The 21,312-nt window shown below is 45.4% G+C and overlaps 1 protein-coding gene and 1 long non-coding RNA gene across 2 annotated transcripts in view; one reads left to right on the top strand and one right to left on the bottom strand.

Moving 5' to 3' along the window:
- Positions 1-451: 451 nt before the first annotated feature.
- LOC127046834 (uncharacterized) lies at positions 452-14,045 on the bottom strand. The gene is made up of 5 exons (XR_007773213.1): positions 13,814-14,045; positions 9,905-9,946; positions 8,724-8,834; positions 2,308-2,428; positions 452-890 (listed from the first exon to the last, which is right to left on the bottom strand). It is a non-coding gene; the product is annotated as an uncharacterized LOC127046834 (long non-coding RNA).
- A 719-nt stretch (positions 14,046-14,764) lies between these two features.
- Positions 14,765-21,312, top strand: part of TMEM175 (transmembrane protein 175) — a 45,013-nt gene continuing 38,465 nt past the window's right edge. The window contains exons 1-2 of the mRNA XM_050944401.1: positions 14,765-14,980; positions 17,427-17,465. Coding sequence (XP_050800358.1) covers positions 14,822-14,980; positions 17,427-17,465 — 198 coding nt within the window. The 5' untranslated portion in view covers positions 14,765-14,821. The remainder of the gene's footprint in view (positions 14,981-17,426; positions 17,466-21,312) is intronic.

The following is a 21,312-nucleotide window of genomic DNA, read 5'->3' as shown; positions in this document are numbered from 1 at the left end:
AAGAATAAAACAAATCTTGCTTAAACCATGTAGAAAATACTTTAAACCCTGTTATAATAGATGTAACCCTTCTGCCCCTCTGAGTTGGCAGCAACAAGGGCCGGGTTCAGTATCCAGGGGATCCGTTTCAACAACACAATGCAAAACCGGCTCGAGCCCCCACCCAGTGACCTGGGACAATTACATACCACCCCCTCGGGCGCCTCTAGGAGGCAATATTTCCCCACTCACAAGCACAGAGTCTGAGTGTAGCAAAATCCTTTTAATAAAGGAGGGAAACAATGCAGCATCATGCTGGAGAAACACTACAAACAGAATTATAACACAAATCATAAGCAAAAACCCCCCTCCAAGTACGTTTGGCAATGTCCTTTCCCCTTAGGGTCTTAAGTCCAATCACCCCGAAGTCCAACAACCCGAAAGTCTCTGGTCAGTGCCACCCCAGGAGTTCAAAAGTATATCTGCAGAGTTTTACCCCCCCAGCCTGGGTGGAAATAGGGGGGTCACACACACATAGAGTGTTAAGGGGCACCGTACGTGGGCCAGGGCCAACTGTTCTGCCTCTTCGTGGAGTTCTGCTGCAGCCTTCACCACAACCAGCTCCACTACACCCACTGTGCCGCTCCTCCAGCCGACCCGTGAGTCACTCCAGCCATCCCTGCAAACCGCTCCACTCTGCTCACTGTTCCATGGGCTGCTCCAACCTGCTCCGCTCTACCAGCCGCTTAGCGATAGATCTTCAGGCTCCCCCACTAGTTAACACAGCACTCAGTGATCTCAGCTCAGTAAGCTTAGCTCTTTTAGTGATTTCAGCTTGTAGTAGGGGAGCCCCAGCACTGGTGCACCATTGGCCCAATGTGAATTCAGGTCAGCAGCCTCTAGATGGACTCCTAATTGAATCAAAATTAGCTCTGCTCTTCAACAGTGGAGAGGGGAGGATGTGCAAGTGGTGTTCCAGGCCCTCAAAAGGAGCCCATACCATCAGGTACACACACCAGTCTCCAACCTCTCTCATTTCAATGGGTTTTGGCATCCATGTCCCTTGTCTAGCAAGTGCTACTTAATTGATGTTGAGACATCTCTGTCATAAAGCAGTCTCATAGTTCCTCATTCACATAATCAGAGTGACAACACTTTATTCCTCCTGCCCCAATAACAAAGAAACTAGGGATCCCAGAGCTATCAAAATAACCATCCCAGGCTGCCGTGGTCTATGCTAGGTGGGGTGGGCGTGCCAATGCAAATACCTAAAATGCCTTTCCACACTCCCCATAATCCACCACGAGATGTCAGGGTAGAGATCATCCTGACTCTGCTTACATAGACATCAAATCTCTTTCTAGCCATCACTTAAACATAAGTATTAAAAACCTTTACTACAAAAAAGGAACATTTGCTTTACATCGCTGAAATTCTACTTTATGACAAACTGTTGAGAAATTTAGTGTTTTCCCCACAAATTACTTCAGTCTTTTTTTTTCCCTGGTCACCCAATCCTGCCCACAACAAAGTACATTCTACCCTGCCTTACATTCTGTTACAAAAGGCAGCAGACATCATTCATGGTATTATCACAGCTTTAGCTTTGAGTTTTTTCATCCAAGTGTTAAAAATATAATGCTGCTTTACTCCCAATCTAAGGGACCAAGGCTCCTGTTAAAGACTCAAACTGCCTTGATAAACACTAGGAGACTCAATGAGTCAAACTCACTTAAGAAGGCTTTCAGATCAATGGGAGGGGGGGGGAAGCTGTGTGAAAAGCAGTTGAACTTAAACAGCAAGTACTGACAACATTTTGCCCTTCAACTGGAGCCCTACTAAGAGGTTAGGATTAGCCTATATGGCTCAAGGCAAGTACAGACTAGTTTTAAGAGGATCAGCATGAGGCATTCAGTAAGAGTGTCTGAAATACAGCTCCAATGGGCATTGCTGCTCATCACCAGTGCACTGAATAATTCAGAAGTCCTGGTGCACTGGACACCTGCTGAAGGTATTGCTCAACTGTGAAATTCAGTAACTTCTAGTCTTCTAAGAACACCACATGGAAAATGCTTTTTTCCCCTTGTAAGTCTTGAAAATGAGATACTATTCAATTTTGATCAAACCTATATGAATAATACTGAATGCTAAACAGAAAGAAGACAAACTTTTCCCAACCGAGCAAATTTGTTGTAAATGACTAAATATACACCATGGCTGGTTCTTGTTTCTCTCTACTTGGTCAGAAAACCAAACCAGATCAAGCTGCAGAACATGTTCTTCCATGCAACTAGCTGATAAAAGGAAAGACTTGACATTTTTACTTACCAGAATGTCCTTCTGCAACAGACTCTGAGGTAAAGAGAAATATCTTCTCTTTTTTTGAAGTGTTGCTTGACATACTGTAGTATCTTTAGAGAGTCTGTAGGCCAGGAAAAACTGCAGCAAACTAGATTTCAGAGGAAACACAGAGAGAATGTTGTGGGGAAAATGTTAACTAATCTACACAAACAGGTGATGTAATGGTTTCTGTGTGGTCACTAGTCAGAAGTTCAACAGATTTAGATTGCTCCTAGAGGAAGATGAAGAGAACTGCTGCTGACAACAAGGAGGGGATTTTCAGAAGCCTTTTGTGTTTGATGCACTTTTCTCCCATTGACTTCAATGGAAGTTTTAGCAATAACTTCAATAGAAACAGAGTTAGGCCAGTGCTAGGTGCTTTTGCACATCCCTACCCCAACTGTAGGTCCTATTCTTTCCTCTAAAATGGACACAAGTAATATTAAGTGAAACATTTGGAGATTGTGAAGAGGCAGCATGCAGATTTTTTTGTCATGTAAGCATGAGGGGAAAACAGACTTTCCTCTTTGAGCAGTATAGTGTCCAAATGTATTTTGCTTCAATCATGAATTTTATAGAACAATATTCTGTATTTGGGAGGAAAAAAATCCAACCTTTTAAAATTATAAACCCAGTTTTATTTTTTCTAATAACGTACAGATGGTAAGTGATGACCCTCTTACCAGTATTTTACTTGAGTCATTGGCTGAGTGAGAAATGAGATGATTAAAACATGACAATATACTAAGTTATTTTCGGGTCACTGGGAAAGAGAATTGGCTGAGTATCAGCAATCTCTCAGCAATGGGACTGTGACAAAGTGGGGATTTTCCCTTGTTATGTTGTATGTGAGCCTATGTGAGTCTTACTGTTAAGCCTCTATGAGTTTTACCATTTTGCATGAATATTTTGTGTGCCTCAGTTTCCCTGTGTGCTGCACCAATGCCTAGGTGGTTGGATAAAGGTGTGTGACTGTGGCTGAAACCCTTGGGGGCAGGTAAGGCTGCTCCAGCTGCCCGCACGTAGGCTATGGCCAGTGCCTTTTGTAACTTGAGACCCAGGAGAGGAATGTGACCAGGTGACACTTTGCCTGGGAAGAGGAACAAAGACCAGGAGGAGGAGCAACGGGGGTGTCTAAGGTCGGGTCACTGGAAGCTGGGCACTCTGCTTCGCAGGGACTGGAATGGGGAGTCCACGGTGTCTGGCCTGGGATTCCTCCAAGATGGACTTGGCTGAAAGTCACTGATTTCTGGGCTAAATTCTGTTCTACGCTGCGTTCCTGTCAACTAATAAATCTTCTGTTTTACAACGGTTGAGAGTCACTGCTGACGGCAGAGTTGGGGTGCAGGGCCCTCTGGCTTTCCCAGGAGCCTTGCTCGGGCAGACTCGCTGCAGGAAGCGCACAGTGTGGAAGGGGATTCTGAATGCTCCGAGGTCAGACCCAGGAAGATCTAAGCTGTGTAAGCTTCTTGCCCTGGTGACATTATGCTCAGAGAGAGGAGGCTACTCAAGAGTCCTGACTGGCTTCTTACAGAGCAGTTCCAGAGCATCGGACCTGTGACTCCATGACAGGGACTAAAAGCAATTCCCTGCCTCAGAGGTTCTTTAACTTGTTGATATTTAGGCCACATCTGAAGAGGTGTCTGGTAGACCATCTCCCCTCCCATCGTGGCCATGCAGACCGAGACCACCACTTTCCTTCCTACAATACCCCTATAGCATTTCAGCACTGTTTATATCAGTGTTTCTCAAACTGGGTTCACTGCTTGTGTAAGGAAAGCCCCTGGCAGGCTGGGCCAGTTTGTTTACCTGCCCGTCCACAGGTCCGGACAATCGTGGCTCCCACTGGCCACAGTTTGCCGCTGCAGGCCAATGGGAGATGCTGGAAGCGGTGGCCAGTATGTCCCTCGGCCTGCACCGCTTCCAGCAGCCTACATTGGCCCAGAGCAGCGAACCGCAGCCAGTGGGAGCCACGATCGGCCGCACCTGCAAACCGGGCAGGTAAACAAACCGGCCCAGCCCGCCAGGGGCTTTCCCTACACAAGCGGCGACCCTCGTTTGAGAAATACTGGTTTATATAGACAAATACTATTTGGAAAACATAGCATTAAAGATAATTCAGGTGACTGAATAAGCTCAGTCCTTTATGAAATGGTGACTGTACTTGGCTAATTTCATTATGTGTACTGCAGTAACACCTGCAGGCCCCAACAGGGATGAAGGTCCCATTTTGCTAGGTGATGTCCACATGGAATAAGACTGAATCCCTGCCCCAAAGAGCTTAGAGATAAGATTTTCAAGAATTACTAGTGACTTTTGGTGCTCCGTGCACTGCCTGAGACACTTTAAAGGGGCCTGTTTTAGACAGCAGGTGCTCACTGCCTGAAACACAAGCCTCTAAAGTGTCTCAAGCAGAGCACCCACAAATGGAGGCACCAAAAATTACTCTGAAAATCTTGGTCTATTGTTGGAGTTATCAAGGGAGAACACATAAACGAGGAAGGACAAACAGTTAACTGATTGCTCCTTAAATTACTAACCCGTCACAGCACACTAGTTGCCTAGCCCTTGTCAAGTATTGCATACACATCACTGCAGAGTGGATGTGAGGAATTTTCACCTTCCCACTCCCATCAGTTGTGTCTCAGGCTAGGTTGTCATTGCAGAGTTAACTCTGGTTATCTGTACTTCAGTTAACTATTCAGGTTAACCTCGCTCACGTGAGGGCAGAACAACACTTGAGCTGCACAGCGATAGGATTAGCAGCTCACTAGTTGTGCTAGCTCGAGCTCCTGGTTGTACCTAAGCCAAGCCAATTCTGGCAGCAGTGACCATCAGATGGTCGAATTCAAGGTCCTGACAAAAGAAGAAAGGAGAGCAGCAGAATACAGACCCTGCACTTCAGAAAAGCAGATATTGACTCCCTCAGGGAACTGATGGGCAGGATCCCCTGGCAGGCTAATATGTGGGGGAAAGGAGTCCAGGAGAGCCAGCTGTGTTTTAAAGAAGCCTTATTGAGGGCACAGGATCAAACCATCCTGATGTGCAGAAAGAACAGCAAGTATGGCAGGCAACCAACTTGGCTTAACAGAGACACCTATTCAGTGAGCTTAAACACAACAAGGAAACTTACGGGAAGTGGAAGCTTGAACAGACGACGAGGGAGGCATATAAATTTATTGCTCCAGCATGCATAATCAGGAAGGCCAGAGCACAACTGGAGTTGCAGCATGCAAGGGATGTTAAGAGTAACAAGAAGGGTTTCTACAGGTATGTTAGCAACAATAAAGTCAGGGAAAGTATGGGACCCTTACTGAATGGGGGAGGCAACCAAGAAACAGATGGATGTGGAAAAAGCTGAAGTACTCAATGCTTTTTTTTGCCTCAGTCTTCACAGACAAGGTCAGCTCCCACACTGCTGCACTGGGCAGCACAGTATGGGGAGGTGTGCAGCCCTCAGTGGTGAAAGAACAGGTTAAGGACTAGTTAGAAAAGCAGGACATGGGTCAGATGGAATGCATCCAAGGGTGTGGAGGGAGTTGGCTGATTGCACAGCCATTGGCCATTATCTTTGAAAACTTGTGGTGATCCAGGGAGGTCCCAGATGATTGGAAAAAGGCAAGTATAATGCCTATCTTTAAAAAAGGGAAGAAGAAGTATCTGGGGAAGTACAGACTGGTCAGCCTCACCTCAGTCCCTGGAAAAATCATGGAGCAGGTGCTCAAGGAATCCATTTTGAAGCACTTGGAGGAGAGGAAGGTGATCAGGAACAGTCAGCCTGGATTCACCAAGGGCAAGTCATGCCTGACCAACCCGATTGCCTTCTATGATGAGATAATTGGCTCTGTGGATATGAGGAAAGCAGTGGACATGATATACCTTGACTTTAGCAAAGCTTTTGATACGGTCTCCCACAGTATTCCGGCAGCAAGTTAAAGAAGTATGAATTGGATGAATGGAGTATCAGGTGGATAGAAAGCTAGCTAGATTGTCAGGCTCTACAGGTAGCGATCAGCAGCTCGATATCTAGTTTGCAGCCGGTATCAAGCAGAGTGCCCCAGGGGTGGGTTCCTGGAGCCAGTTTTGTTCAACATCTTCACTAATGATCCGGATACTGGAATGGATTGCACCCCCAGCAAGTCTGTGGATGACACTAAGCTGGAGGGAGAGGTATATATGCTGGAGGGCAGGGATACGCTCCACAGAGACCCAGACAAATTGGAGGACTGGGCGAAAAGAAATCTGATGAGGTTCAACAAGGACATGTGCAGAGTCCTGTACTTAGGATGGAAGAATCCCATGCACCGTTACAGGCTGGGGACCAACTGGCTAAGCGGCAGTTCTGCAGAAAAGGACCTGGGGATTACAGTGGACAAGAAGCTGGCTATGAGTCAACGGTGTGCCCTTGTTGCCAAGAAGGCTAATGGCATATTGGGCTGCATTAGTAGGAGCACTGCCAGCAGATCGAGGGAAGTGATTATTCCCCTCTATTTGGCACCAGTGAGGCCATATCTGGAGTTCTGTGTCCAGATTTGGGCCCCCCACTACAGAAAGAATATGGAGAATTTGGAGGGAGTCCAGTGGAGGGCAATGAAAATTATTAGGGGGCTGGGGTACATGACTTATGAGGAGAGGCTTAGGGAACTGGGGTTCCAAAGAGGCTGGAGCTCAGCTGTTCTCAGTGGTGGCAGATGACAGAACAAGAAGCAATGGTCTCAAGTCGCAGTGGGTGAGGTCTAGGTTGGCTATTAGGAAAACCTATTTCACTAGGAAGGCAGTGAAGCACTGGAATGGGTTACCTAGGGAGGTCGTGGAATCTCCATCCTTAGAGGTTTTTAAGGCCCAGCTTGACAAAGCCCTGTCTCGGATGATTTAGTTGGTGTTGGTCCTGGTCCTGCTTTGAGCAAGACGTTGGACTAGATGACCTCCTGAGGTCTCTTCCAACCCTAATCTTCTATAATTCTATGTTAAAGTACCACCACACTCAACACTTCAGTTATAACTGACATTAGCTTTGCAGTGAAAACAAGCCTTCTGTTAGAAGCCACAGCCATATGAGCAGTCAGCTCTTCATAGACCATCAGCAATTGCAAGTAGTGCACAGGCCACTAGTATCAGTTTGGCAATGTCTGCCTGCCCCACCTACTTTGCTGAAGATGAAAAAGCTTTCAGTGCCCTGTGCTGAAGGAACCCAGTGCTCAGACATTTCGGCAATATTTGTAGACCAGTGACTGCTCAAAAGGCTATGTAATCTGGAGCAATAAAAGGACTTTCAACCAACATCAATGAATTTTATAGAGTCTTTCCGAAAATTATTAACTCATTTAATTTATTGCTTTACTGTGTTTTTAAACAAAGTACCAAGTAGAAGAGGGAAGACAATGATGCAAACTAAAAATACCCAGGCACTATTTTGAGAATAGTTCCTATGTACTTTTATCTCTTACTAAGTATGAACTGACACATTAATGTTCCTCTACACAGAATTCAGAGACATCACTGGAAGTTTTGAGTGTGAAAGGAATAGAGGATTGGTAGTCTGAGAAGTTGAAAAATTTGAGAGGGTACAGAAAACCCACAAAAACTATTTGAGGACTGGAGAGAGGATCTCAGCTGGCCGGTGCCTGCTGACTTGGGCTCACGTAAAGGGTTGTTTAATTGTGATGTAGACATTCGGGCTTCAGGGGCAGCCCAAGCTCTGGGACACTCCCCCCCTGCGGGGTTCTATTGGCAGGAGCCGAGCCCAAGCCCAAATGTCTATACCGCAATTAAATAGCCCCTTAGCCCGAGACCCATGAGCCTATGTCGGGTGGCAAGGGCCAGCCATGAGTTTTTAATTGCACTGTAGACAGATCCTTAAAGAGCCCAATCTCTTTAGCTTACCATAAAAACTAAATTGACTTAATTACAGGGGGTAAATATCTTCACAGGGAGAAAATTCCAGGTTTTAAAAGGCTCTAATCTAGTGGAAAAAGGTATTAAAAAACCCAGTGGCTGGAAGCTGAAGCCAGACAAATTCAGATCAGAAATTAGACACACATTTTTAACAGTCAGGGTATTTAACCCTTGGAACAACCAACCAATGGAGGTGTTGGTTTCTTCATTCCTCAAGGTCTTCAAACCAACACTGGAAGCCTTTCTGGAACATATGATCTAGTCAAACACAAGTTATTGCACTCAGTACAGGGGTCACTGTGTGAAAATTAATGTCTTGTGATATACAGGAGATAAGACTAGATGAGCGAATAGTCCCTTCTGGCCTTAAACTCTGTCAATCTGAAGTATTTCTTAGTCCCCAAGAAAGTAAGATCTTAGCTCCAATTCAGCAAACACACACATACATAAGTTAACAGGTAAGAGTGTTCGTATTGACCTCAGTTAGGCTACTCACATAAGTTACTTACGTGCAGGCCCATAGCCAGCCAACCCAAAGGTGGAGAAATACAGGAAACTCTGAAGAGGCCAAAAAAGGGTCTGGGGTTCATGTCCAGAAAGTTTTGAGAGATGACAGTATCCTGGATTTAAAATTAAGACGTTTTAGCTTATCACTTAGCATTTTAACACAACAAGATTTGGCAAATACCAGACATGTGTTGAAGGGTCCATGCCAACATCCTCTCCCCAATTTGGGTGTCTTTGCCCCCATTCCTTTTCCCTCTCTTTGATCGATCAATCAATCACCTACCCCATTGGCTTGAGTCTCTCATCACCCTGTTTTCTCCTCTGAGAATCTTTACAGTTCTCCCAGAGTCTGCCCCTATTTTTCTTCCCTACTTTGAGATGAGGTGATGTCTCTACATTCTTTATAATGAGACCTCTCCATTCTCATGGGAGGTCTCTTTCCTCCAATGCAATCTTCCCCGCAAGCATACCGTAGACCTCTTTGCTAGGCTGGAAATACCACTGAGGATGTACAGCCAACAGGAGGAGCAGTGGAGGAAGCTGCCATCAGTGGCTAAAAGCAGAAGAGGCATCACAGCTCCCTCTGCTAAGAAGGAACTGCAGGGTTTTTCTGAGCTCCCCCTTTTCCCCCTATCTCATTATTGGGATTTTTGTCTGGGGAGGCAGCAAGATACAATTGGGGAGGCAGAGCCACTTAGCACCTCCTCACTGCAACAGACATGTTGTATGTGTTAGCATTTGCACAATCAGGGCCTTAGCTTGGGTTCAGGTTAAGAATTTAAACCAGGCACAGTTTAAATACTTCTAGATATGTGATAAACGAAGGGCATGGAGGGTGTGTGTGAAAGGACTTAGGGTACCCCACAGGGAGGAATTCCCAAGTGCACCTTCCCAGTTCCAAAAGTTTTTGTTTTTGTTTTTGCATCTGAGTGGTAGCAGCATCTACCATCCAAGGTCAAAGAAAAGCTGTAACCTGGAGAGTTTACTACCAGCCTGGAGTGGCCAGTATTCATTTTTAGAATCCTTGAGGGCCCCCACCTTCTGTACTCAAAAGTGCCAGAGTGGGGAATCAGCCTTGTCAAGACAGCATTGCATGCAAATAGGTAAAGAAATGTTTACATAGTGAAGAACCCCAAACTGTGTAAATACACATTATGAGGCACTCCATTTCAAGCAGCATTACCTCATTCCATATCCACCTTGAGTTCATGCTCCACTGCTTCTCCTATGGACACATACACTGCATTAATACTGTACTGGGAAATTATTACTAGTACATCCCTGCTACCTTATGAATAAAAGCCAGTGTATGTGTTAAGTATGTTGAAAATATTATAAATTACAGAAATTCAAGTGGATTGTCACCATAGCACAAGACATCTGCGGGTGATTTTTAAAAAAAAAGTATTTTGCTTAATAGCAAGATCTTTCCCCCATCCCTTTTTCCTGATGAAGAATAGCTGAACTTTTTCTTGCTCAATCTTTTTTTTTAAAAAAAAATACTTTCAATCTGGGGACCAGTCCCAAAAAGCAGTATTTTGATAGGTGAAAGTTTGTGTGTTATATAAGCAACTGGCAGACCTTTAATCTTGGAAACAATTCAGCAATGTTAATTTTAGATGTAGCTACACACTGCAGCTACACCAACCCCAAACCAAAAGACCCTTTTTTGTCTTCAATAATTACATTTACAGCTCCAGTCCAGAGGCCTGCACCTGTTTCAGCTCGTCAGGCATATTCTGCCAGTATTTATCACATCATTTAAGAGCTCAGCCCAAGAGCACTTTCTTAAAAAAAAAAAAAAAAAAGTAACAATCTTTGCCACAGTTCCTCTCTCCTCTATTTTCCATGTGTGATGGGGTAGTCTGTCCCCTTAAGGGTAGGAGGGCCTAGGGGGTCATTCAATCCACCCGTCCTGAGGCATGGCTCTTCAGTGGGTTGGGATGCCTGATGTATCCAAGTCCCCCTGTGTCCCAGCCAATTGGGATGAGCATTTGGAAGAGGACTAGCATATATACTGCTTCCTCCCTCATAGCAGTGGAGAAAATAGCAGGAGAAAGTCTGCTTGCTGAATCCTTCTAGTCTGAAAGCAAAAGGATTGACTGGGAGAAAAGAATCAATGGGAGGAGAAGCTGGCTGAGGCCCTACAGCTGACTGGAATTACACCCAGCTCCCAGGAGGAGAGATGGGGATTCCTGGTTTCAAGAGAGGAAGAGACAGGCTGAAGTATATCCCAGCTGCGGGAGGAGGGCTAGGGTCTCATGAACATGGGGAAAGGAAGCCTACTTGGTCCCTTTTATAGACCCAGAGTGGGAGTGAACTCAGGATACTAAAAAATTTGTTTGTGCTCTGTAAAAAGATCTAGTAAACCAGACCCCTCAAAGGAGGTATTTTGTCTGAACTAATGTGGTCTGAGTCACTGGAAAAAAACCAAGCAGGCACTGTCCCTGCCTGGCCACAAGAGGGAGTGCTGGACAGCAGCAGACATTTACCTGTGTTTGAAGGAAGGATCTACTCTAAGGCTATGTCTACACTACAGGATAAATTCGAATTAGCTTAAACCGATTTTATAAAACAGATATTATAAAGTCGATTGTGCGCATCCACACTAGGCACATTAATTCGGTGGTGTGCGTCCATGGTCCGAGGCTAGCGTCGATTTCTGGAGCGGTGCACTGTGGGTAGCTACTGTAAAATAATGAGGCCAATAACATCGATTTGCATCCACACTAACCCTAATCCGATATAGTAATATCGATTTTAGCGTTACTCATCTCATTTTGTAGGAGTACAGAAATCGATTTAAAGAGCCCTTTAAATCAATATAAAGAGCAGCGTAGTGTGGACAGGTGCAGCGTTAAATCGATTTAACACTGTTAAAATCGGTTTAACAGCGTAGTGTAGACCAGGCCTGAGACATTATTATAGAAATGGTTCTATGTTAGGGTTAGCAACTTTCTCATCACACAAAACCAAACATCCTCACTCCACCCTTTCCCAGGACCTGCCCTCCCCTGCCCCTTGCCCAAGGCCCCCCCGCCACTGTCTACATTCCCCCTTCCTCAGTGGCTCGCTCTCCCCAATGTTCACTCACTTTCACTGGGCTGGGACAGGGGGTTAGAGTGCAGAAAGGGGTGAGAGCTCTAACTGGGGATGCAGGCTCCAGGGTGGGGCCAGAAATGAGGGGTTCAGGGTGCAGAAGGAGGCTCTGGGCTGGGGCAGGGAGTTGGGGTGCAAGTGGGGGTGAACAAACTTTTTGGCCTGAGGGCCACATCTGGGAATAGAAATTGTATGGCAAGACATGAATGCTCAGAAAATTGGGGTTGGTGTGCGGGAGTGGGTGAGGGCTCTGGGGTGGGGCTGAGGGTTTGGGGTGCAGGAGGGTGCTCCAGTCTGGAGAGTGGGGGTGAGAGATTCAGAGTGTGGGAGGGGGCTGCAGGTTGAGGCATGCGGTTGGAGTGTGAAGGCGATATAGGCTCTGGACTGGGAGTGAGGGCTCTGGGGTGGGGCTGAGGATGAGGGGTTTCGGATGCAGGAGGAGGTTCTGGGTTTGGGAGGGTTCATGGCTGGGGCTTGGGGTGCGGGTTTACCTGAGGTGGCTCCCTGCCTGGGCACTGTGGTGTGCCCCAGAAGTGGCTAACAGGTCCAGCTGTTAGGTGCAGGGGGAGAAGACCTCTTGTGCTACTCTGGCCCACAGGCCCCTCCCCCCCCAGCTCCCATTGGCCACGGTTCTCAGCCAATGGGAGTGCAGAGCCAGTGCTCCAACAGTGCACTGACCCCCATGGCCCCCCTCCCCCCAGCCTAGGAGCTGGACCGGCTGGCCACTTCCGGCTGCAGCATGGGACTAGCCTGCCTTAGCCCTGCAACACCACTGACCGGGCTTTTAACGGCCCAGTCGGCAGTTGTGACCGGAGCCACCAGGGTCCCTTTTCGACCAGGTGGTCCTGGCAACACACACCTGGCAACCTTATTCTATGTTTGTCTCAGTAATTTCCATATCTTTAGCTCAGTTGGCACTCTGTTCTCCAATTCAGCTCTTCAAGCTCAGTCTAATGAAGTGAAAGATTATTTTCTTCATCCACCAGCAACAGATTCTGAAGAGAAAACGTTGCCTTCAATAATACCTGTGTAACCCTATAGCTTTAAGTGGGGTGGCAAAGAAATAATGAAGATAGTGTGATTGCACAGGCAATGGTGCTTACAGAATTTAATTCTGCTGATAAACCAACCAGGTACGAACCCACTTCATTTTGCTAGAACTGTGTTTTGCAGGAGTAAAAAGTAGTCTGATCTTAGGTGCATTAAATAGAATAGTTATGACTGAATCCACAGAGGCAGCAGTGAAAATGCACCTTTTTATACTCTCATTTCTCAGATTAGAACTATTCCATACTTATGGTTGAAGCTATCTCCCCAAAACATAAACCTATTTTTCAACTTCTCCCCAAAATAGATAGTGGGAGTCTTTAGACAGTATTTGTATTTCATTCTACTCAGCTTACACTACCTCAGCCTCAATTCTGAGGCATAAAATTTGCAAACTTATATAGTTTAAAAATAGCTTATAATTTTATTCAAGTGACCACTTTTCAACTTTGTAGAACACTAACATATAATTTTTCACTACAGAGAGCCACATATTACTTGCTACACAAGAGAAAAGCACAAACTTACAAGAGCTATGGCAATTTACATAAACCTGCAACACCCCTTACGAATAAGTCTCGTAGTACCCAGCAACTCATCCAATTATAGAAATTCTACTCCAGCACACCATAACAAAAAGTTTAAATATATTACCAGTATTATGGCCATCCCAAACACCCCCATTCAGGACTGGACCCTACCGCACACTGTACAAAGCAGAGTTGACATTCTAATTTAAAAGAAGGATGCAACAAGTGGAACAATAGGAAATATGCAACAAGGGGAACAATGGATAGCGTCATCATCTTATATATTATCTTTATATACGGACATATATAAAGGATACACTATTCACTAGGCTAGTTATATGCATGACTTATTTCTGACAATGTTAAGAAACTACTAATTAACTGCTGAAGGAGACACTCCTTCAAGGTGAGCGTACCAGCTGCACCTTGCTTCATTTCTAGTCTCTGGCCTTTTCTAGGCCTCTGGACACAGCCCATCCCTGGCTCCTTCCCCAGACTGAGGACTGAAGAAACTCCCAGACACGCTGCTCCCTCTAGCCGTCTCGCTGTTCTGTGCAACAGGTTTCACTTATAACCTGTGCCCCTTCCCAACAGGCTTTGCTTGTGCTGTTGCCTGACCTCTAGGAACTAGTGCTCTCCTCACACACCCACCCCCCAAACACAGCTCTGCCTGTACTGACCCCCCCACCCTCAGACCTCCTACTTCCAGAGACCCAACTCTGCCTGTTCTGTCCCCCCACCCCTCAGACAACCAGCTCTGCTTGTTCTGTCCCCCCTACCCCTCAGACCCCCCAGTGCCAAAGACCCCCCTGAGACTCAGCTCTGCCTGTACCAACCCGACTCCCAGAGACCCAGCTCTGCCTGTACCGACCCCGCACCCCTCAGAGACCCAGCTCTGCCTGTTCCGTTCCCCCACTCCCAGAGACCCCCCTAGGTTAATCGGATGTCCCGATTTTATAGGGACAGTCCTGATTTTGGGGTCTTTTTCTTATATAGGATCCTATTACCCCACCCCCTGTCCCAATCGTTCACACTTGCTGTCTGGTCACCCTAGACTCCCTCCCCCCACCCCCAGAGACCTAACTCTGCCTGTTCCGACCCCCCGAGACCCAACTCCGCCTGTTCCACCCCTCACTCCCAGAGACCCAGCTCTGCCTGTTCCGCCCCTCCCCGACTCCCAGAGACCCAGCTACGCCTATACCGACCCCCCCCCCCCCGCCAGAAACCGAGCTCTGCCCCCTGTACCGACCCCCGCCCCTCAGCCCTAGCTCTGACCGGCCCTCTCGCCCCTTCCCTTGCCCGCGCTCTGCGCCTGGCCCGCGGGGCGGTGACGCCGCCGTTAGGGGCGGGGCTTATTTCACTCCCCGCCCCACAATCCTCCCCTCTCCAGGTGGCGGCAGGACGCGGCTCTGCCCGGTGCGCCTATGTCCGCGCCACGGCCTCAGGCGGAGGGGGAGGTGGCTGCGGCCCCGGCCCCGGCCCCGGCTCCCCCGCGGCACAGCGGGGAGCTGGGCAGCACCCAGGCCTCGCACCGGCTCTTGGCCTATAGCGACGCGCTGCTCTCCATCATCGCCACCGTCATGGTGCGTGAGTGCGGCCGGGGCCCGCGCGGCCCCGAGCCCGGCCCCCTGGAGCGACCCCCGGCCCGACCTGCTGACCCCCGCCTGACCCCTTAGAGCGACCCCCGGACCGACCCCTCCTGCTGCCCGGCCCCCCTAGAGCAACCCCCGGCCTCCCCATCTCCTGCCTCGACCCCCCACCCCCCGGAGTGCTCCCCACTCCGTCCTCTCTAGGAGTGCCCCCATCTCCACCTCCCTCTGCCCCGTCTCCCGGAGACTGTCCCGAACGCCCCCTCCACCTCGCCCCCGAAGTGCCCTAGCACCAGCCCCTACTCCACACCCCTGGAGTGTCCCCACTAGCTGACTCCTCTGCCCCTTCTCCCAGAATGCCCCTGCCCCAAGTGCCCCCTTGGCCCCACCTCTGCAGACTACCCTCGCCCCCTTCTCGTTGCACCCACTCCTTCGCTACCCTTTGAGCCCCTATTTCCTGGAATCCTCTGTCTTATTTGGCCTCACCCCCCTGGACCCTCACCCTGTTTCACTGCCCCCTCATGCTCCTACCTATCCCCACTCCACTTTGAGTCCCCCATCCCTTATCTCTCCCCGCCCCCCAACCACCTGCCTTTCATCCTCTCCATTGTTCTCTAGGAAGGAGCAGCTTCAGAGCAAACCCATTTTGAATAGTGTCCTTATTTAAGCCACTGTCCAGGTGTGGCCCCAAGCTCTTCACAATGTATTACTTTTATTGCATTAGCACCCGGAGTCTGCTGTTAGGATTGGAGCACCATTGTGCTGAGTGCTGTTCAGATATACAGGCAGCCAGGTCTCTGCCCCAGAGTGATTACATTTTAAGGCAATAGGAATGAGGGAGAGACACCATATAAGTTACATATACATGTGTAATACAATTAGGAAAATATGTAATCTCCAGTAGCCCAAGCTTACCCATCGTTTGTTGGTCAATTGTCACTTGCTTGGTTCAGCTTCTTTTCAAAATCCGTACAGGACGCTACTTAGCCAAGGTGCCCAGTATCAAAGTGCTAGGGAAGACTGGACATAATGGATGTACAGAACTTTGAAGATACAAGCCCCGTATATGTGCAAAGTGTTATCTAGCATGGTCCAGTGCAGGGGTAGGCAACCTATGGCACGCGTGCCAAAGGCAGCACACAAGCTCATTTTCAGTGGCACTAATGCTGCCCGGGTCCTGGCCAACAGTCTGGGGGCTCTACATTTTAATTTAATTTTAAATGAAGCTTCTTAAACATTTTAAAAACCTTATTTACTTTACATACAACAATAGTTTAGCTATATATTATAGACTTTATGAGACCTTCTAAAAACATTAAAATGTATTACGGGCACGCGAAACCTTAAATCAGAGTGAATAAATGAAAACTCAGCACACCGCTTCTGAAAGGTTGCCGACCCCTGATCCAGTACATAGACATCCAGTGTTCCTGGGGAAAAGCAGAGAAATTAGAATTAAAATTCTGCATGTACAGTTGTACACTGTAAAGAGATGGCAGTATTAGTCTTAGAGAAAGGGAAGTTGTTGGTCAGAAACGTATACAGGGTACAGTACATGTATGTACAAAGGAGTACATTCTGATCTGGATTTGCTTCTGACTCCCAGTAAGGTTAATGGGGCAGTCTAGAGAAAAGACCAAATAGTCAATTTTACTTTTAAAAACTGTTGCTCCCATTAGATTAGAGCAACAGAGTTAAGTAAATGCCTTCTTTTCTCATTTTGTGAACGCAGACTATTGTTTTCCATTACAGTACTTCTTTAAGAGAATGGTGATTAGAAGTCACTATAATACAAATAACTCTCAACTTTTTGTATTATAGTCTTTCTGTTAGAGATGGAAAGCAACACATCAGGTCAGTTCATGGTGTTGCAATATTAATACCAGTATTGGAATTTTTAAATACTGATAGTGCTTACAGGCATTTGGATTTAAAGTGCTGTGGTATTTAGTTTTAATTAAAAAAAATGTTTGTATTAATACAAAATGTTTTACATTTACTGGAAGTAGGATTGGTTAAAATAATGACAGTGTCTAGGAAACACCTTGAATTTTAATCGCCACTTAAAAGTCTTAGACATCACATTCATTTAAAACCTTACTACTTTTAGTGAGACTGATAATGAGACTTCATTGAAACCTGAAGTATTGGAATTAAATCCAGCAACTTAAAAGTTATGCAAATGTTTTTCATATCAACAGATTCAAGTAAAAGTTGCTTTATCAAGACGAGCGAGCTTTATCCTACTTTGCAGGAAATAAATATGTGTATTCCATCATCAGTCAGCAAATCACTCATCTTGCAAGTCATTATATCATTTCATATGAACATCTTCTATCTGTCATTTTAAATATTTTTTGGTATGATGAAGCTCACTTTCTAGTAGAGTAGAATGAGAGGCTTACATATTCCACCCAATAATGTGATTTTCTTATTTCAGATTTTGCCTGTGGCCCACACAAAGATACATCCAGATCAGGTATTGTATATTTAGTATTTTGTTACATGTTTATTCTGTCTCTGTGAGTGTTAGAATGACATTGCAATTTTACTTCAAGGTTCAGGGTTTTTTTCCAGTTAAGACGTTACAAAACCTTAAATAAAACTGAAACCAACAGTTCATTCTCTAATGGATGAACTATTGAACTGGAGCCGAAGGGACTGAAGTACTAAAGACTTGGTTTATTAGAAAAAAACATGATTGCTTTATAGATTGGTATATTTCAAGGTCAGAAAGAACCATTAGATTATCTAGTCTGGCCTTCTGTATAACACAGGCCACAGAATTTCACTTTGTTACCTCTGTATTGAGCCCAATAACTTCTCTGACTATAACATCTTCCAGAAAGACATCCAGCCTTGATTTGAAGATATTAAGAGATGGAAAATCTGCCTGTATAATGGAAGTTGGAAAATATTTTAGAAGCTATTTATTTTCCCCAAAATTATTAATCATTTTAATGGTTAATGTAATCTGTTGCCTGCACAAAATTCTCTGTTACTCACACAATCTAGGGGCACCTACCTTTATCCAGTTCCTAGGGTTCAGGTGTAACCCTGTTAATTTAGGCGCTCACCCTTACCCTTCCATGGGCTCAAGGCATAACCTTACACTCTGCGGGTTTGCGGGGTCTTTTACCAGTGAAAGGGCCTTACACAGTAATATCCTTCTTAACCTCTATTTATGAACATTTCCGAAACAGAATGCACACAGTAAACATACAATGCTCACCACTTCCAATAAGACAGATAAACTTTCCTGATGGCCAATCAGGATCAGGTCACCTGGGGACTCCAGTTTCTGCACCGTATGGTTGGCACGGTGTTAAGGTCTGGCAGCCGATCTTGGGGCTGTGTCCTGGAGTTGCTTCCCAAGAACTTACTTTTGGACTCCAGTTTATATAGTGAAACTTGCGTCCTGCTTAACTGTACCTTAGTCGTTTTACTAAAATTTTACTAACCAATCCTAACCTATTGTAACAAAATTCTCAAACCAATCCTATACCACCACCTTAATTGATTTACACCTAGCAAATTAATTATTTACCAGACAGAAACAATCAAAGAATCAGACAGAGATCATACAAACAAAGAATAGAGAAGTGGGAACCATAAAGACAAAGCAATAAAGAAATGAGGATTTCACAAGAGCAACTATAGATAAGTGATAGCATCCTGTCTGGCAAGCAATCAAACTAAGTTTTCTTTAACCATATTCAGATCTGTTTCTTTATCTGGTGATGGTGGGTGTTATTAGGAAAGGATCGCCTTCTTAACAGCCCGATATTACATTGTTTTAATGTAATTTAGATGGAATATGAGGATGTGGCTTTTTGCTGCTTAGTTCATGGCTGCTGTCCTCCTAATATGGCTGCAGACAAAGGCCTTAGGCCTTACAATATGGCTACAGGAAAAGGCCTTATCCTTACAAATCAAAATAATTTCAAAAGAAATAGGAGAGGCTAAAGAAAATACAATACTAACGTGGTAAATTTAGTTAAATATATACCAAAGATACATGGTTTAAAAAAAGTAGGAAATCGAGGACATTCAGTATTGGACTATTTAGGTAGCACATATGAAGGTTCATAGAAATGTCTGTATTTCTGTGCTCTTTAGTAGTGGATATAAACTTCCACCTAAGCCACTCTGTATAGCATATTCTCTTATTCTGTGGGTGGTGTTGGAACTCTTTCATACAAACATTTATTTCCAGGCACAGTACTTAATACCAGGAGTAGTCCTGCTGAAATCATTGGCAAGTTTCATAGCACGAAGCCTTCAAATCTAGTAGTAAGCGCTTGGGGGACTGAACCTTAGCATAGTTCAAAATAGGGCACCAAATTAGTATTGTCCCTCGTTTTCCCTGTAGAGAGCAGGCAGGGAGTATTGCCCATGATTATAGTGTAAAAAGCTTTCCCAGGTGGAGTTACTTCTATTGAGCTAGAATAGATTCATAGACTTAAGGGCAGAAGGGACCATTATGGTCATCTAGTCTGACCTCCTGCAGAACGCAGGCCACAGAATCTCACCCACCCACTCCTGTAACAAACCCCTAACCTATGTCTGAGTTATTGAAGTCCTCAAATCGTGGTTTAAAGACCTCAAGGTGCAGAGAATCCTTCAGCAAGTGACCCATGCCCCACGCTGCAGACGAAGGCGAAAAACCTCCAGGGCCTTTGCCAATCTTCCCTGGAGGAAAATTCCTTCCCAACCCCAAATATGGCGATCAGTTAAACGCTGAGCATGTGGGCAAGACTCACCAGCCAGCACCTAGGAAAGAATTCTCTGTAGTAACTCAGATCCCACCTCATCTAACATCCCGTCACAGACCATTGGGCATAATTACATGCTAATAATCAAAGATCAGTTAATTGCCAAAATTAGGCTATCCCATCATACCAGCCCCTCCATAAACTTATCAAGCTTAGTCTTGAAGCCAGCTATGTCTTTTGCCCCCATTCCTTCCGCTGGAAGGCTGTTCCAGAACTTCACTCCTCTAATGGTTAGAAACCTTCGTCTAATTTCAAGTCTAAACTTCCTAGTGTCCAGTTTATATCCATTTGTTCTTGTGTCCGCATTGGTACTAAGCTTAAATAATTCTTCTCCCTCCCTGATATTTATCCCTCTGATATATTTATAAAGAGCAAGCATATCCCTCCTCAGCCTTCTTTTGGTTAGGCTAAACAAGTCAAGCTCTTTGAGCCTCCTTTCATAAGACAGGTTTTCCATTCCTCGGATCATCCTAGTAGCCCTTCTCTGTACCTGTTCCAGTTTGAATTCATCCTTCTTAAACACGGGAGACCAGAACTGCACACAGTATTTCAGATGTGTTCTCACCAGTGCCTTGTATAACGGTACTAACACCTCCTTATCTTTACTGGAAATACCTCACCTAATGCATCCTAAAATCGCATTAGCTTTTTTAACAGCCATATCACATTGGTGGCTCATAGTCATCGTGTGATCAACCACTATTCCAAGGTCTTTCTCCTCCTCTGTTACTTCCAACTGATGTGTCCCCAATTTATAACTAAAATTCTTATTATTAATCCCTAAATGCATGACCTTGCACTTTTCACTGTTAAATTTCATCCTATTACTATTACTCCAGTTTACAAGGTCATCCAGATCTTCCTGTATGATATCCTGGTCCTTCTCTGTGTTAGCAATACCTCCCAGCTTTGTGTCATCTGCAAACTTTATTAGCACGTTCCCACTTTTTGTGCCAAGGTCAGTAATAAAAGATTAAATAAGATTGGTCCCCAAAACTGATCCCTGAGGAACTCCACTAATTTCCTTCCAGCCTGACAGTTCACCTTTCAGTATGACCCATTGTAGTCTCCCCATTAACCAGTTCCTTATCCACCTTTCAATTGTCATATTGATCCCCATCTTGTCCAATTTAACTATTAATTCCTCATGTGGAACTGTATCAAATGCTTTACTGAAATCGAGGTAAATTAGATCCCCTGTGTTTCCTTTGTCTAAAAAATCTGTTACCTTTTCAAAGAAGGAGATCAGGTTGGTTTGGCACGATCTACCTTTTATAAAACCATGTTGTATTTTGTCTCAATTACCGTTGACCTCAATATCCTTAACTACTTTCTCCTTCAAAATTTTTTGTAAGACCTTGCATACTACAGATGTTAAACAGGCCTATAGTTACTCGGATCACTTTTTTCCCCTTTCTTAAAAATAGGAATGATGTTAGCAATTCTCCAGTTGTACGGTACAACCCCTGAGTTTACTGATTGATTAAAAATTCTTGCTAATGGGCTTGCAATTTCATGTGCCAGTTCCTTTAATATTCTTGGATGAAGATT

Source organism: Gopherus flavomarginatus, chromosome 3 (assembly GCF_025201925.1).
Source record: "Gopherus flavomarginatus isolate rGopFla2 chromosome 3, rGopFla2.mat.asm, whole genome shotgun sequence".
Classification (NCBI taxonomy): Eukaryota; Metazoa; Chordata; order Testudines; family Testudinidae; genus Gopherus; species Gopherus flavomarginatus.
This window is presented reverse-complemented; position numbering and strand designations above follow the sequence as displayed.